Source organism: Perna viridis, chromosome 1, assembly GCF_037379345.1.
Source record: "Perna viridis isolate PV_CMFRI_1.1 ecotype Kerala chromosome 1, ASM3737934v1, whole genome shotgun sequence".
NCBI classification, from domain to species: domain Eukaryota; kingdom Metazoa; phylum Mollusca; class Bivalvia; order Mytilida; family Mytilidae; genus Perna; species Perna viridis.
Window position 1 is genome coordinate 44,924,064 of NC_142445.1, and position 17,525 is coordinate 44,941,588.

General features: G+C 32.6%; 1 protein-coding gene across 1 annotated transcript; it reads left to right on the forward strand.

The window, feature by feature from the left end:
- Positions 1-4,194: 4,194 nt before the first annotated feature.
- LOC148628944 (NADH dehydrogenase [ubiquinone] 1 beta subcomplex subunit 7-like) lies at positions 4,195-17,174 on the forward strand. The gene is made up of 3 exons (XM_088541294.1): positions 4,195-4,402; positions 14,333-14,501; positions 17,021-17,174. The coding sequence occupies exons 1-3, from the start codon at positions 4,279-4,281 to the stop codon at positions 17,112-17,114; spliced, it is 387 nt and encodes a 128-aa protein (XP_088397420.1). The 5' UTR covers positions 4,195-4,278; the 3' UTR covers positions 17,115-17,174.
- The last annotated feature ends 351 nt before the right edge of the window (positions 17,175-17,525 follow it).

Genomic DNA, 17,525 nt, shown 5'->3' on the forward strand with positions numbered 1-17,525 from the left:
GACCCATTATAACCTACAATATATCCATAAAAAGGATATAAAAATTCAACAACACTTTTAGTGTCGGAGGGTCAATAAAATTCAAAGTCCCACACTGGAAAGAATGTAATAAGTCAAATGTCCATTTTTGGAAAATTAGTTGGCAATTACGTTAATTTATGTGAAATTCATCATAAGGACTCAATTATCAATATCTGTAACTATCAAAACTGTTAATAATTCCAAGAGCAATAATTTCGGCAAGAAATACTATAAATTTAGAACTCATCATGGTAACCTCCGAAAAGAAAACGAAAAAAGTCTCAAAATAGACAAGCACTTCGACAAATGTGTGTATAATTGATTTGTCATATTAACAGACATATGAATGAAGAAAATGCAAACCTAAAGTCTATTTACTTATTACTTTTCCAGTTATATAAGAGGTTATAGGAACTGATATTTTGCTACAATTCATTTAACAAGGAACGATCACCGACTTAGATATATTCAACTTTGAAAAAAAAACTTTTATTTTAGAAAATTGTAAACTCTTCCCAAGGAGTTGTGCTATAAGAATTTTAAATTTTGATTCCTTTTAGTACAGGAAATATATAAATGGCAAACCGATAGTAATCGATAATCGGTCAGTTGACCCTAACTGCATGATTATGATCGCGATAATCGGTTGGTATTTTTCAACCGATTGCGCAACACTAATTTAAACTAACTATTCCAAATAGATAACCCAGAATTCAAACCTCGTTTTCAATCATAATATCTTTCACAGACTGTATATGAATCAAGTGCAATGGTTCTTAAAAATCCAAGTAAAAGTCACAAATTTGTTATATTGAATTTGTATATATTTTATAGATAGATCTATGTGATTTAACAAATTGGTGAAGGTTGATTTTCTACTTTAAAATATAATACTACCTGTTATTTAATTCAAAGAATTTAAGGATTATGAAAAAAAAAATAGAATAAACAAAATGTTCCAAACCTTTCAGTTAATTCATAGTTATTAATGTTATCCTGATTACTTGCCAATGTAATAATTAATTTAATCAATTACTTTCAGAAATGCTGTAATCATTAAGATAATTTATTCATACATGTGACAAAGTAATTGTAATTTAATCAATTACATTGGAAATAATCGGACCCACCTCTGTTCACAGCTAACAAATTTTCTATATTAAGTAACTAAAATTCAAAGAAATGATTTTAAAAGTAGACCACATAGAAAAAAATAAAACCATATATTCTGTAATTTAGATATAGTCTGCTTAAGAAATAACTGAATGCACATCAAAAGTTAGAGGTGGAAAAGCTAGCACATGCCTAGATTGCATTCATATTAAATATTATCCTCGAATTCAGAAACAGTTCAATCGTGTATTTTCATCTGCCATATTTGCAAGTAATGGTCATGAATATATTTTTCTCCTGTTTTAAGTCTGATGATCCAGATGAAAAAATACAATTATCGATACACTGTCAAAAACTCATGCTTTGAATAAGGTACTTGATGATTCTGCCTCGTCAAAGTGGATTTTCTAAGAATTATAGACAATCTGGTTCGTATTTGGGAAGTTTTACAACTGGAATGGTGAACGTGCAGTTTCTGCTTCTTATTTAAAATTGAACGAAAAGGAGATCCAACATTTTACAAAGCTTTAATCAAAACATTAGCTCTTTCTTCAAGTTTGTCAAATATTAATTGTTAGGAAATTTCGTCTAAAGTAAATTTTGAAATCATCTAAAAGAATCAGTCAATTAAGACTTTCAGAGGCAAACTTGGCACACTTTTTTAAGAAAGACACACATCACGAATGTATTATATGTGGCCATATGCCCCCGCTTTTTTACAATAAATATGACGAGAATAGGTATTACATTTTATGTATGTCAAAGAGACAACAACCCTATCGGGATGAAAGTGTCAGCCCATGGCCACTCATAAATCTTCAATGAACACATTTACAGCAAAAGGGTTGCCGCTATATATATGCTCAAAGACTGCTTCAAAAATATTTGATTACCAGGTATATATTATTTTATTTGTAAAAATGTATACGTTATGTCAGGGAGTTGAAAAGGTGGCTTTGATTTTTACCGAAGCTTATAGTGTTTCTTTTCTACATACTTCAAGCTAACAATATTCCTCTAAGTTTATTTCACTATTTATATTTTGTTTATCGTATCATAAATCATATCACAAATATAAATATTTTTACAGATATTAACCAAATAAATGTCCTCAACGCGGTGAGTAAGGTAAAGATTCGAATGTATAAAGTCAGGTTTTTGGTCCTACTTATATACGCCCGGACGCGCCCGCATAAGTAATATACGCCCGTGGAGTGTAACGGATCCACACGTCAAAATGGTGATTCAAAAATCCAAAGTTATAAGTTTATTAAATTCAAATCAATGGCCCGCTAAAGACACAATAATAATATATGATTCAATAACAATATTTCACATGAAAATCATGCAATAGTGTACATGAATATGTTTTTATAAGAGTAATCAGGGAAACAATATTCTAGCAGAAATCAAAAGAATGTAATCCACGAACAAAGGCCAGACATGGAAAACAGACACACACACAAAACAAAAAAGAACATAAGATAACTAAAATAATGCATACAAAGTAACAAAAATAAATGAGCAACTCGGACTCCATTGAAACTGGGAGCGTGGTCAAGGCGACCCGGTAGGGTAAGCAGGCTCTGCTTTTCTTGAAACATCATATAACAGTATAAAAAGTATGTTACTTTGCTACCTTCCATGACCGTGATCAATAAGCAGACGTACCTGTACAACTATCATTTTCCTCATATACACTTGTCACCTTAATGGTTGTATTCTTGTTTATGTATACAGGTAACTCATATGTACATGTAACACCTTTTTGATTTTGTACAAGTAAGTTATTATAATTTGTTTCATTATATGTTGGAATTTTATTATATATTGGCATTTTTTGTATAGTTGTATTACCCCTTATACATATTAATTTAATCAATAGTTCACATGAAATATCAGTTATAAAGTCTCAAAATGTCCGTTCACTTTCCTCCCTTTTTCAGAGACTAACATTATTCAATCAAGAATGTTTAATCACTTTCCTATCACAACCAGCCGAGCTGCTCATAAAAAGTCAAGTAGACGAAAGAGGAAATAAAAACTATGACACGTTGAACGAATCAGTTTTCATGTTGCAGATTGGTATACCGTCACGAACCACGAGTTCATGACGACGACCATAAAACTTCTGTAGAGATGTATTCAACCTTGTAGCAACATAACCCTGTTCCAGAGGCCTAATTTTAAGAAGTCTAGTGCGATACAAAAAGCATATTGGTACGATGAACTATGCTATAGATATTGTAATAATCGGGATTCGTCATGCGATGATAGGCAGATTTTACCCCATTAATTACCCCCCCACACACACACACACACACATACACACACACGCGCGCGCGCGCACACACACACTCGTGCCTTGTGCAAACAAACATGTATGCATGTATAGTTATCTTGTTGCAAAAAAGGTAGATACTAAAATGTTCCTCAGATAAGGGACTTTATTTTTCTAACAAAAAGGAGCGGTGCTAACCCCTTGCAACCCATGGATCCGCCACTGTATCATTGAAATCAATGTATTAAATACAGGAAATGACTTTATGTACATTGTGTAATTAGTACATACAATACAATTCAATGTTTAGGGTGTTTTGTTTTGTTTTGTTTTCAGTTTTTTTTAGCACTTGATTAATTTGAATTTGTATTTAGCATATATGTCCTTATGTATTCATATCAGTTGGTACAGTTTCATAAAATTTTTATGGATTATTTTTTTTTAAATTTTTTTTTTGTTTAATGTATTCATTACATTTAGTCATGTTAGTTATGACTAATTGTTTACCGCTTAACTAATTAAGAATAAACTTCCCGGTTGTATTTTACCTTCCCACGGGTGCAATTTCTGGCTCCAGACGCGTCCTTGCGCATATTAGTAGAACCCAGTTGTTATAAACCGCTTACGATATTTATTCTTTTTTTTTCTAATATGATGTAATAAAATTATAAAATTACCTTGTTGTAAGAAACCTTAAGTTTTATAAATTCTTTATGTTTACTAACCTACTATACTTAGGTAACAATTTTCTTTGATATTTTAAAAATAAATTTATTTTCTTCAATGTTGGAAGTGGCAATTCGTCCTTCGTAGAATACAACAGTGACACACTGATCGCAGCCAGTTAGTGCTGCTATGCAGTTATGGGTGACAAACTGAGCCGAAGCATTGACACAACTTTCGTGAATCCAGATGTTGCTCCAGACTATACGAAGCAACCCACATTTGACCCTTTGCTTGGGTTTCCAAATGGAAGGAAGGAAAGAGGTATAGAATTTAGAAATTAGAATAGACTGTAGTGTCTCAACTTGACTCAAGACGTCAAGTCAAGACCCAACTGTACAGTGCATGCATTTGATTATGACTACGATAAATCTCTTTCCAGAAATTAGTGCAATCACACCATAAAATAAAAGCCCAAAATCTACAATTTAACGAGTTTAAAAGGCTAGCTGTAAGTAAACGGGTGTTAGTTGTTGTTACATTTCTGATAGGTGGTTTTTACTGTCTTGACAATTGTTACAGATGTCCCACAACCGCCCCTTACAGGGATTGTGTTATTAGATGTCTGTTAGTTGTTGGAGGTTGCAGAGCCCAGCCTTGGGGATACCTGACCAATGAACTCAAAGTATGTCCTACTGGGCTGCTCTGTTGACGCTCTGGCCTACTCCCAGATCCCATGTGGGTCCAAGAGCATTTCTCCACTGTAAATGTATGGCAGTATGTCAACGTGTAGAGTGTGTTGTTACATTTATCCAAGGATTTACTTATATAGTTGACAAAATTGGTATATCATGCTTTCTCATATCTCGCATATAGAGATTTAATCGTACTCCTCACATATATACAAGTTTCTTGTTATTTTTGGTTAATAAACTCAATTAATATTGGGATAAAGCATGGATGGTTTTCAGTAAGATTACTTAAATGCATCAATAAATACTTTAGTATCAGAAGTATGCTGACTTCAGTCTATTTTCTGGACCTCAAAGGAGAAGTTTGAAATTCATGTTAGCATTGTAGCCTTTGCTTACAGGATGTTGCCATTTTGACAAATGACTGTTCATTATTTTTCCAAACACACAAAATACAAAGTAAATGAATTAATTAGGGCATGTTTTTTTTTATACACTACTTACACTATTACATTGTAACATCACAATTTGACATTGTATTGTATGTTACAGTGGTAAATATGAATGTTTAATGATTTCTAAATAGACCACCATAACTGTAGCCCTTCTACATTAGGTGGGAGACTGCCAGTAAGTCAACAAGAAATTAAAATCTCCCACATAAATTATCAGATTTTTGGGAGGTTTTGGTTGGAATTACTTAATTTTCTGTGAAAAATTCAAAATAATTTAATTTTTAAATAAAAGATTTGTTTTTATGTAAAAATCTCCCACATGAGACAGTGTCAATGGAGAAGAATCTCTCACGAATTGTTCCGAAGGTTAACAGGTACATGTACAAACTGTATGAGACCACCCCATTTTCAGTCTAAACATGCCTCATTTTAGTACATACTTGTTAAATGACCTTAATAAACGCAGACTATCTGCATGGTTTTCAATGAAATTTCTTATCTACACCGATATATAAAATACTACATTTTTGTGTACCTGAACAAAATCAGCGTCAAGTCAATATTTGGTACCATGAAAGGGGAGTTGGAATTTTATATAAGTATTTCAGCCATCCATTTAATAGTTTAGGCGGACTTAAAATATCAAAAGGGCAATTAATTGTAAATATTGATGAAGTAAGGATTGTATGTCATCCTTGAGTTGGTATTTCACTTAAAACAGTTATTTTCAAATACATACCTGCCAACTTACATGATTTAATTGTGGTTTTCATGATTTTGACCATTTGTCCTGTCAACACGATTTTTGTAGTCAAATTTGTCCCAATATTCTGTCAAAACAACCCATAAAACTTTGAATTCAAACCCCTAAATTTGTGTTTCAATCTCATTTCTTTGATTAGAAGAGTCATAGATCTTAGAAAATATGTTAATTCCTGTCTAAACAGGTAAGGGTAATTATATGACAGGTAAATAATCTCCAATGAGCCATCAGCTGATCAGGGTTATCGATGATTGACAATTAGAAAATGAATCCCGATTGGATCTATCACTATTTTATGAACAGCTACCGGTAATAATTTTTAAAGATTAATTTCTACTCCACAATTAATTTGACAAATACTGTCAATTTTACATAGTCTGAATTTCCTCTGATCCTGCAACCCTCCTTTCTTTTTTTAATTTGGATATTGATATGTTGGCCCAACCTGACATATCATTATCCAAATTAAAAAAACAGGAAGGTTGCAGGGTCAGTGGACATTTGGACTAAATTAAACAGAACAAAAATCTGAAGAACCAGGTACAAATATATGTAAACACATTATAAAATTACCATTGTTTATACTTAATGAGTTACCTCCCCTGCAGTCTTCATTTCTTTTTTCACATTTCCTGTAATTTCAACATTGCAGTATGTTTCCCACAAGTTTTATTTGCAATAGTTAAAAGAAATGCTATTCCTTTTAAATAGTGATGATTTTGGTAATTTGGTAGCAACATTTTTGAATATTTGTTATACTTCTTCATATACTGAACTGCATGGTATTCATTTAATGTTCAAACTTCCATCATATTGTTTTGCATCTTTCTGTCAGTAAGACCAAAACTGGGGTGTTTAGGCAGTAGAACTTGTTTAGACTGAACCCTTTAAGTTCAAAACTTAACACTGACTCCCTTGCAATTGAGATTCATGGAAATAAGGAAAGACATGCTCAATGTATTTTAAAATAGAAGAAATACATTTGAATGTATGTAAAAGTTTTCTCATTTGTTTTTTTTATTTTAAAATTTCAGAATTTCAGTAAGGTTTGGAGGAATCCACCACAAAAAATGGGGCTTACAAACTTCAATATACATGTATTACAGTGCATGCATATGTTGTACAACTGAAAAAGGCCATTTAATACTATAGTGGTTGTCTTATTTATACATTACTACAGTAAATCCCATGCAGTTTGCAAAATGTGTCCCGAAAATGTACATTCATGTGTTGTCCCACCTAAAAACCCCATGAGGATTTACAAAAGTTGGCAGATATGCAAAAACTATTTTCACAATTCACCTATGACTTTTATACTAATACTTGTTTCAAGAGCTGAAGCAATGAAAAAATCCTCCATTTAATCAACCTACTTGCATTGTGTCATCTACAAATTGCATTATTGGGAACTTGCTCATTTCTCGAGGCAACATATTTATATCTGAATAAAATAAAACTAGATTCCAATCCTGTCTTCTATAAATTCCTTAATTTATCTTCCCTCAAGGTTCCCCTATAAAATATATTTTGTACCAAACAAAAAAAAAGAAATGTCCCAGAGATAACAAAAATGTGACTTTCCCTTCGGAGAAAATTTTATATTTTCTTAACCCAGAGAAAAAAGATACGTAGGTAAAGATTATATTTGAGTAAAAGTAACTTCATATTAATTTTTATTTTTTTCTTGATAGTCTAGCATTTTTTCTGATATTGTTTTCTATTTAAAATAATTTAATAGGATCTGTTTAAAAAGTTTGGGAAAAGTTGGATGTAGTACAAACCATTATCTATTGCTCTACTTGCTGTTGTCAAGAATCTTGACTGCCTTGGAAAAAAATTAGCTTGGATTGAAGTGCCCAAATTCAAAGCATAGCTTTTCAATGATAGGAAAGGCAATCATTTTCTTTCTGGAATTTAGATGCTATCAGTTTCAAATTTGTTTATGTCACAGGTTATACGTAAAATATTCTTGCCATCTGTAGAGAACAGTTATATTTCTGGAATCTGTACAGATTATTCAGACTCACTAAAACTAAAAAGAATGTTGCTGGAGCTGCACATAAGCCGTAAGGGTGAAAATGAAAATTAAAGTAAAGATTAATCTCATGGCTCATATATAGGCAATGCCTACCCCATATTAATTATATGATTTTAGGCTTTGCATATTAGGGACGAAGCTACATTGTATTTGTACACAAAGAACACTTGACTTAGTAGCATATACACCACTATGTTGTTAAGATGTCTTGACTACCAAAAATATGCCAGACTGCCTTTAATGCATGCTGTGCCACTATGAAGAGTTCAAACAATCACTTCCTAACTGCATACATCTCTTCTGACTGAATGATTTTGATCCATTCATGTTTCAGAGTATCTACATTCATGTATATATATGTAAGACATTGCTGAAGTTCCGTCCCTATAAGACAGGTGAAAGCTGTACTTCTAAGAAGCAACTGGCTCGGTCATTGGTTAGATCCCCAGTCAAATCACAATTGATAATTCTAAATCAATTCCCTGATTCTCCCCCAAACATTTAGTGTGTTAGGGGATAGAGTGAAGACGGTTGGCTTGGATTCAGAATAATGTGCCAGAGCGGGTTGGCATGCCTAATTGCGGGATGTTGCTATTGTGAGCATGCACAATTAGGATGCAGCTCAGTGTGTTGGACTAGTACAAAGCAGGGTCTTTTTAATGGGTCAATCATTCTAATACTTAAATCAATCAATCAATCGTCCTAAAAAAAAAGAAGTTAATAAAGAAATTCCTAAAGTGGTCAACAGTTAGAAATTAATTTACTTAAATATTTTGTTAATTCATTTGAATGATAAATGGAATATTTTTTGTTGAATTTATAAATTTTTCTTTGAGATCAAGAGGTAAAGGTTTATGTGACAAACACCATATACAATTTGCCAGCTGATACTTTTATAAAGAACTGTTAGAGTTATAAGGTTTACCATTCAGCTGTCTGAAAGTAGTCAATGTGCTGAAGCATTGATTAGTAACAGTGGAGAATGATTGTACATGTACATGACAAATTTCCTGATACAAACATAGGATCCAACCCTGGATTCCTGTCTTTGTAAGCCAACATTGTATCAACTGTCATATCTCCAATAGTGCAGCTAATAGAGTATGGGAGAAAGCCTCAGCTACACTGTCAATGAATTATGGAAGTAATCATCGCTTGAACTAATAACCATCAAAATATATACATTTATTACATGGACTCAAGATTGCTGCCAGTGGCAGATGCAGACACTTTGAAATGGATGGGTGCCAGTCAGGGTTTCTCAAAAACGGGGGTGCTAGGACATTGTATGTCATTTTTTGTCAATTTTACACACGAAAATGACAAATTTTCCATTAAAAAGGAAGGGTGTCAACCCCCATGACCCTCCCCCTGTATCTGCCATTGACTGCATAGATCATTTGATCATTAGTTTTTGTCTCGCCTGCGACGAAAGTTGTGGAAGGCGAGACTTAGGTTTTGCTTTTCCAGCGGCAGTGGCACAAACTTTATGTTAAGTTTTCTGACAAGTTCATTTAAACATGAACCCCATATGTTAAGTCAGTGCTATTTTTTGTACATATGCATTACCATCATTGCATCACAAATTCATGCCAATTTTATGCGTATACCCAACAGCCTTGGTTTGTTGACTTAGAAAGTTTAACATTAAGGTTTCTTATAATTCATGTAGACATTTTTATTTGAATTCCACTTTTACTGAAATCCCTACTATCTCAGTGTAATGCAATAAATAAATAGTTAATACCCAGCTGCTCACATTTTTCCCATTCATAATCACATGCTATTTTAAAAAGAAGTTTCCACTTGAAGTTTTTCACATCTTTAATTTGTCAAATATTGCAATTCCCGAGTCCTTACCTATTTCATAATATTATATACATTTAATCATCAAACATGTTGTGATTAAGTGACCACTTTTATACCCTGCCACATGAAGTGGCAGGATATTTTGTGATGGCCTCCAGAAAAGTTTAGTTGGGTGTTTATCCATCTGTCGTCCAGTGCATTTTGTAGTGGTAACACAAAAATGATAATTTTGTTATTTCATATTATTATACAAAATATGAAAGCAACACAAGAAATAATATTTAACAAACGCATCATTATATTGACAATATCAAACAGGCAAGACTTATCTCTGTGATAACAGTTTATTTTGTTTTTGTCTTGCAAACACTCTTCCAGGAATATAGATTATTCAATTATAAGTTTAATTAGGAAGCAGACATTTGATTGAATTATATCTAAGTCACTAATTATAGATCTATAACTTTTATAGTGATATTATTTACTGTAATTAAAACATATATAATGTATAACATTAGAGCGATTATTAACAACCATAAAAACATAATTTGTGGCAAATTGACTTCTCCCTCATTTCTCCCTATCATAACATGATATTACCTTATCATTTTGAAGTGTAAGTTAGATCTGTTAGTGCGCTCTATAAGGTACATGTAAAACTCCCTTTTTTGCCATACATTCTTTTCTTCAGTACTTATGAAAGAAAAAAATAGCACTGAGTAAATTATATTGATAATGGGGTTGGAATCACAGTTTTCTGTATGAATTGAGTGTCAAACTTATTAGGTGTATACATTTACTTTACCTTTTTCCTGTTATGCTACTATCTAGACACACAAGGATAACAGGGTCTCTCATTTTTAGCTCATTTGGCCAAAGGCCAAGTGAGCTTATGCCATCACTTAGTGTCCGTCGTCGTTGTTGTGGACAAATTTTTAAAAATCTCCTCTGAAACTTCTGGACTGACAGGTTTTAAACTTGGCATGATTGTTCCTTAGGGTGTTCTGCATGGGTAATATTGTTTAGCATCATGAGACGGACCTATGCTAAAATTTTCAAAACAATTGGTCAACTGATGTAGGAGTTACGGCCCTTGAAAGAGTTTTTTTGGCATTTTTCGCATGTGCAACTTGAAAATCTTCTCAAAATCCATTGCACAGAATTCAGTGAAAGTTGGCATTTGTGTTCCTTAGGGTATCCCACACAAAATGACCATTGGGATTGTTGATTCATGAAAAAACATTGCAGCTGTTACTAAAAATAGAACATAGGGGTCAGACGGCAGTTTTTTGCAAATAACTCAAAAACCATTGCCTTTACCAAATTTTTGGCATGGGTAAAATTGTTAAGCAACATGAGAAGGACCTATGCTGAAATTTTCAAAACCATTCATTGACTAATGTAGGAGTTATGACCCTTGTAACAGTTTTTTTGTCGTTTTTTTTTTTTTTTTTTTTTTCACATGTACAACTTTGAAAACCTTCTTCTCTAAAACCATTTAAGATCATTGAATGAAAATAGGCATAATAGTTCTTTAGTGTATTGTGCTCAAAATGACTGTTGTGATTTTTAATCCATGAATAGATATGGCTGCCTATACTAAAAATAGAACTTAGGGGTCATAAGACAGGTTTTTGAAAAATTAAAAAATTGTTGCCTTTAGCAAATTTCTGGTTCAGGTCATGAAAATGCTATGTAAAGCATTTCCTGCATTTGACAATTTAGTTGATTTTAACTTAGCCTGTCTCATTCCTCAAGTTTTTCAAATAAGCAAATGGTTAACCAGGTGAGCGATTCAGGCTCTCTTGAGCCTATAGTTAATTATAAGCTCAGTTCATGTGTCTGTTGTTATCTGTTATTATTATTCTTTCAACTTTTACCTGCAGCAATATTCTATGTCATTTTTGTGCTATGCTTTGCAAGGCAACAAATAACTTCTTTGTACAGGAGAAAAAAAATTGATACATTTAGATACTGTCATGTGTACCTCTAACTGAAAACTAAATTGTTTTTAATGTGTTAATAAGTAGGTAATGTTTATTATACAGAATAGCTCACCATTTTTCAAAAAGCCATACAAAGGAGCAATAGACTGAAATTGAGGAACATTGTGAGGTTGTATTTTTTTAATCAAATTCGTTGGTGGTTGGCAGACATTTTTAATGCTTATCTCATTACATTTCATTGCCATTAATTGGGTCAGATTCCCAAAAAAATCCCAATTAATCTGTAGAAATCATATTTTAGCTCACCTGGTCTAAAATGCCATGTGAATTTTTGTCATCACTTGGCATTGTTGTCTGTCTTTAACTTTTTTTTAAAAATCTTCTCCTCTGAAACCACTCTGTGGATTATAACTAAACGTGGTCTCAAGCAACCTTAGGGTATCTACTTTGAAAATTGTATTGGTTATATAGATCAGGCATAAAACATGGCTGCCATTGCTATTTTTTTAGACTACAGGGGTCAAGTCGCCAATTTCTACATATATCTCAAAACTACAAGAGATATTGAAAATCTAATATGACTGTCTTTTTTCAGCTTGAATAGCTCTGCAAATATTTGTCTTTGGTCAAAGTTGCCAGGCGACTACTTGTTAGAGTTATTGGCCTTGAAAGGTGAAAATTTTGAAGTTTTCAGCCAATATTGTCAAAACTATGATAGATAAGAATTAACTTACAGTTAATGAAATGATCTTTATGATGAGGCCTACCAAAATCTCCCTTGGTTGACAGTTGTTGGACAATCCTTGTTAGAGTTATTAGCCTTGAAAGGTGTAAAATGAGTTGTTTTCTTTTCAGTTTTCAGCCAATATTGTGAAAACTATATAGATAGAAAAAAAAACTTCAATTAATGTATTGATCCTTATGATAAGTCCTACAAAAGAAGTATAAATGTCGAATTTTACGTTTCCATGTTATGAAGTTTTACTCTTTAAAAAAAGGCAGAAATGGCCAAGGAAATTTTTTTGTTGAAAAATTGTTGAGAATGGACCATTTGTTATGATACAAAGGCCTTCATTGGGTCAAAGTTTTAGGAAGACTCCTTTTTAGCTTACCTGGCCAAACGGGCTATTGCCATCACTATGTGTAAGTCGTCGTTGTCTGTAAACTTTTCAAACATCTTCCCTTCTGAAACTACTCTATAGATTGTAACCAAACTTTACATGGATGTTCCTTAGGGTATTTTTAATAATCCGTGTGTGGGGATTTTTGATCTGGCAAAAAACATGGCCACCTTACCTAAAAATTGACCATAGGGATAAAATTGTAGAATTATGCAAATAATTCAAGAACAGTTTGGTTTAGCTAAAATCTGGTAGGGATTAATTTGTTTAACATGTTGGGATGGACCTGTATTGAACTTTCCAGAAAGATCCGTTGACAAATGAATGAGTTATGGGTCCTGAAATGGATTTTTCCCGCATTTTACATTTCCAACTTCGAAAATCTTCTCCTCTAAAACTACCAGGTGGATTGAACAAAACTTTGCATGAATATTATGTAGAACATTTTTAACAATCTGTTTTACGGGATGTCTGAACTTGCGAAAAATATGGCTATCGTTACTGAAAATAGACCATAGGGGTCAAATTTCAGAATCATGCAAATAACTCAAAAACAGTTTGGTTTAGCTAAAATCTCAGGGATTAAAATTGTTCAGCATTATGGGATTATTTACATGTACGTGAATGTTGAAATTTTCAGAAAGATCATATGTCAAATGAATGAGTTATGGGTCCTGAAATGGATTTTTTTTTAAATCTTCTCTGAGACAATTTGTTGGATAAATTGTAACCAAACATTGCATGAATGTTTGTTAGGATATCCTTAACAATTTTTTCTGTAGAAAATATGGGCACCACTAATGAAAATTGACGACTTATTGAAATTACTTGAAAACCAAAGGGTTTAGCCTAATTTTCTAGGGGGGGGACCCACCTATGCTGAAATTTTCATAAAGATCTGTTGCTTACTATTTGAGATTTTGACCTTGAAGTGACAAAATGGCAATTAGACATTTATTTTATAATATGAAAACCAGGTGGATAACTAAGACACTCTGTATTGATTAAATGATTCTTGTGACAGTAGTACGGGAAAGTCAAGAGTCCAGCTTTAGTAAGCTATAAAGACTATTTTTAACCAGGTGACCAATTCAGGCTCTCTAGAGCCTCTAGTTAGAGTTATTGCTCAGTTATATTCAAAAGCAAAACTTCGTTTTTCCAGGTTTTGCTTAATATCCTAAAAATTATAATAGATATGAAAAAACATTCATTTTATGAAATGATCCTTATAATAAGGCCTACTAAAGGCTTCATTTTGTCAGACAACTATTTATTAGAGTTATTGCCCTTGAAAGGTGAAAAATGATCCAGGTGAGAGATTTTAGGCTTTTGGTAGCCTCTTGTTAAGATATCCAAAAGTTCCTATAACAAATCCCAAAGTGAATTTAATAGAGTGTTCATTAAAGATTGTAATATTATATTTTTTTCAGTTATGATTGCCACAGCAGAAGAGATGGAGTTGGCGAAAGTTCCATTAGAACATCGAGGATATTGTGCCCATTTATATATTGACTGGAGAAGATGCATGAAAAACCACAAATGGACACCATCAAATTGTAATGCTGAACTAGGATTATATCATAATTGCCGTCATGATGAGTAAGCTGATATTCAATTATGATGTAATTCATTAGCTACACCATGGGTTCAGATTAATGCCAGTCAAACTTCCATTTAAATTTTGATGCATGACTGTTTAATGCTCTTAACTAGGCCCTAGATCTACATACTTTGCATTTACTCTTATTGAAGACTTTTCACTTTCTCATTTATAGTGATTGGGATTGGAGGGGTCCATGCACCATTTTTTACATTTCACCTGAAAATATCCCATTCAAATAATATTTTTTACAAAGACTGTTAAAGAATGGCCCATTGAAATTCTGAATATCATTGAAAATGGCCCATTCTCAAAATTTTAATCTCAATCACCGAGTCTGGATGTAAAAAAAGTTCAGGACCTTTCACTCTTGAATTAGCTCCACATTCCAGTCCAGAATGATATCATTTTAGCATTTTTACATATTACAAAACTTAAGGTTCTCATTGCTCATTTAATTGGTTAAAAACTTATCAATAACTTTTCATTTGATTGTAAGTATGAAATGCTATTATCATCTTTGGGATAACTAGTTTATACAGTTAATACTACATGTACATGTATTAACAACATACAATGTACTCTGGTACTTCTTAGTATAAACAATTCAAGTACTTTCCAATGGTTACAGTCAAATTTTCTGAAACCCTAATGTACTGATCATGGACAGTGTGGGAGAAATAACTTCCTAACAGAGAAATGAAAAAAAGAATTTGCAATTAGGGATTCTATACTTTTTACATTCAGGAGCAAATCCAGAATTTCAGGTGGGGGAATAAAGAAAATAAAAGGCTAAGCAAAGGGAGGGCAAGAAAATTTCTGGTGGTAGAGTTTGTGAAAAATCAAGGCTTCATTCAAACAAAATTTGTTATTCCCACTTTTAGGGGGTGTACGCCTGGGATGCCCCTAACAATTATGAAAGAAAAACAGTTAGCATTTATGAGTATTGTCTATCACAGTTTTTACAACACATTTAATCATTGTTTTATTTTTTCCTGTTTCTGTACAATCGCCGAAAAATTGTGGTTGTATGACCCCTATAATGGTATCACACTGTTGTTGTTGTCGTCCATAGGGACTACATATCTATTCAATAACTTGATTATAAGTATATAAATCTTCATGAAATTATACCTCAAGGTGCCACAGGAATGCTTGGGTATATTTTGAGGGTTGTTACTTGAACTGTTCAGGAATTAAAAGCAAATAAAAAGAAGCAAGAATAAGCATTTCCCTGATATCTGGACAATAACTTTACTAGAAATGAATGGATCTCATTGACATTGTACCATAAGGTGTCACACCACAAAATGATTGCAGGGATTAATTCTGTGGATTGACATGAATTGTTAAGGAATAAGGGACCAAAAGGGGCCAGAATCAAGTATTTACCAAATATCTGGACAATAATTTGAGATCTACTTGAAATTATACCTATAGGTGCCAAATTTTATTAGAGGAAGACAAGAATTGATTTTGGGGTATGTGATGTGTACTGAATTAGAGGCCAAAAAAAGGCCACATCATTTCTGGTCAAAGTCTTATGTCAAACATTTAATCTCAAACCTAATTCAGAGCTATATTAATTAAGCTTGAAAGATGTGTTCATATTTGTTAGAATTGAACCATGTGTTCAAATCTGTATCAACACTGTATTAAGTATATTGCCGTAAGTGTCCATGAGATAAGGTAAGATTGCACAACATACAATTTTTTGGTTTTATTTTTAGGTCTTGCTCAGTATAGTTCCATATTAACTGTTAATTGATTTTTAACATGTTTTTCTTTTGAGGTGTTATTAGATAAGCGTATTGTAACATTCTACATTATAATTGTTAAATTGAGCTCATTACTTGTAATATCGATGTAAGTCCATTATAATGATACAATTTTTGTATACTATGTGCTGAGAAATTTAATGATTTTTCATTTCCTTCAACCAGCTGAGTAACTAACAAATTTATATAAGTAAGAAAGGTTCAATATAATAGTTTTTGGGGACTAACATTTATTTTTCACCTTTTTATTACCAAGAAATTCTCATAGATGGATCCCAGGGATGGATGGGGCATTGGCTTGACTTTTATGAAATCGAAATTTTTTTCAGTGAAATTTATTTTTTATGTCAAAACCTGAAGAAATGTATAGCTCAATAAATTTGTTTATTTAGTTGTACAATTAACACTTTCAGGCGTTAATTGATAGGATTTTGTCCCATGTGGTCTAACATAATGGAAACTACAGGTACCGGTAATCTTTGACTTGGTTTAATTTTTAGTTATGGATATCAAGTCAAATTAAGGAAATGTTTAAATGGAAATTTTAAGTTTTTGAGCAGTGTCATTCTGTCTGAATCATATTCTGTGTCAAACATTTAATCACAGTCCAAACTCTGAACTGTATTAAGCTTGAATATTGTGCCCTTATTTGCCCAAACTGTTCTGAGTTCTACCACCGAGGTCATATCAACCTGCACCCTTTGAAGCATTTTATTTTTAATTGGTGTGTTCTTTTTTAGCTTCATCCTCAGAGCAAAGGAGTATGAAAGGGAAAGACGTTTAAAAATGAGAGAAAAGCGCAGGAATGCAAGACAGTTACAAGAAGCCATGTAATAGTTTAAAATAAATATTATTCCTTGTTTGTAATTAAAGGTATTAACTTCACAAGAAGAATTAATTCTTAATGCAGCATGTTCCTACTTCAGGTAACCAAATATAGGATGCTTCCTGATATGTCCAAGTTTAAGAGATGGCTTAAAAGGATATAATTTGTTGACTTTTTTGCTGTGTATATTTATGATTTTCAGTATAAAATACATTTTCAAGCAGGTCTATGAAGTATTTGGCTCAATTTCCTTTGAAATCTACAGTGCGGTCTACATAAAATTATGGTGGGTCTGTGTTGACCAAAAATTAAGTTTCTAACACTGGGTCTGCATTGAATATCTAGAAGTTATCCATGTCCCAGCACGGTCTTCTAGCCCCTGAAACAATTACCAGTATATTTGTTAAGTGAATAGGTGT

What these genes read in the sequence shown, in the direction of transcription:
- LOC148628944 (XM_088541294.1), top strand. Translation starts at nt 4,279, where the DNA reads ATGGGTGACAAACTGAGCCGAAGCATTGACACAACTTTCGTGAATCCA. An exon ending in AAATGGAAGGAAGGAAAGAG is followed by an intron (nt 4,403 to 14,332) that starts GTATAGAATTTA and finishes TATTTTTTTCAG; the next exon opens with TTATGATTGCCACAGCAGAA. An exon ending in CATAATTGCCGTCATGATGA is followed by an intron (nt 14,502 to 17,020) that starts GTAAGCTGATAT and finishes GTTCTTTTTTAG; the next exon opens with CTTCATCCTCAGAGCAAAGG.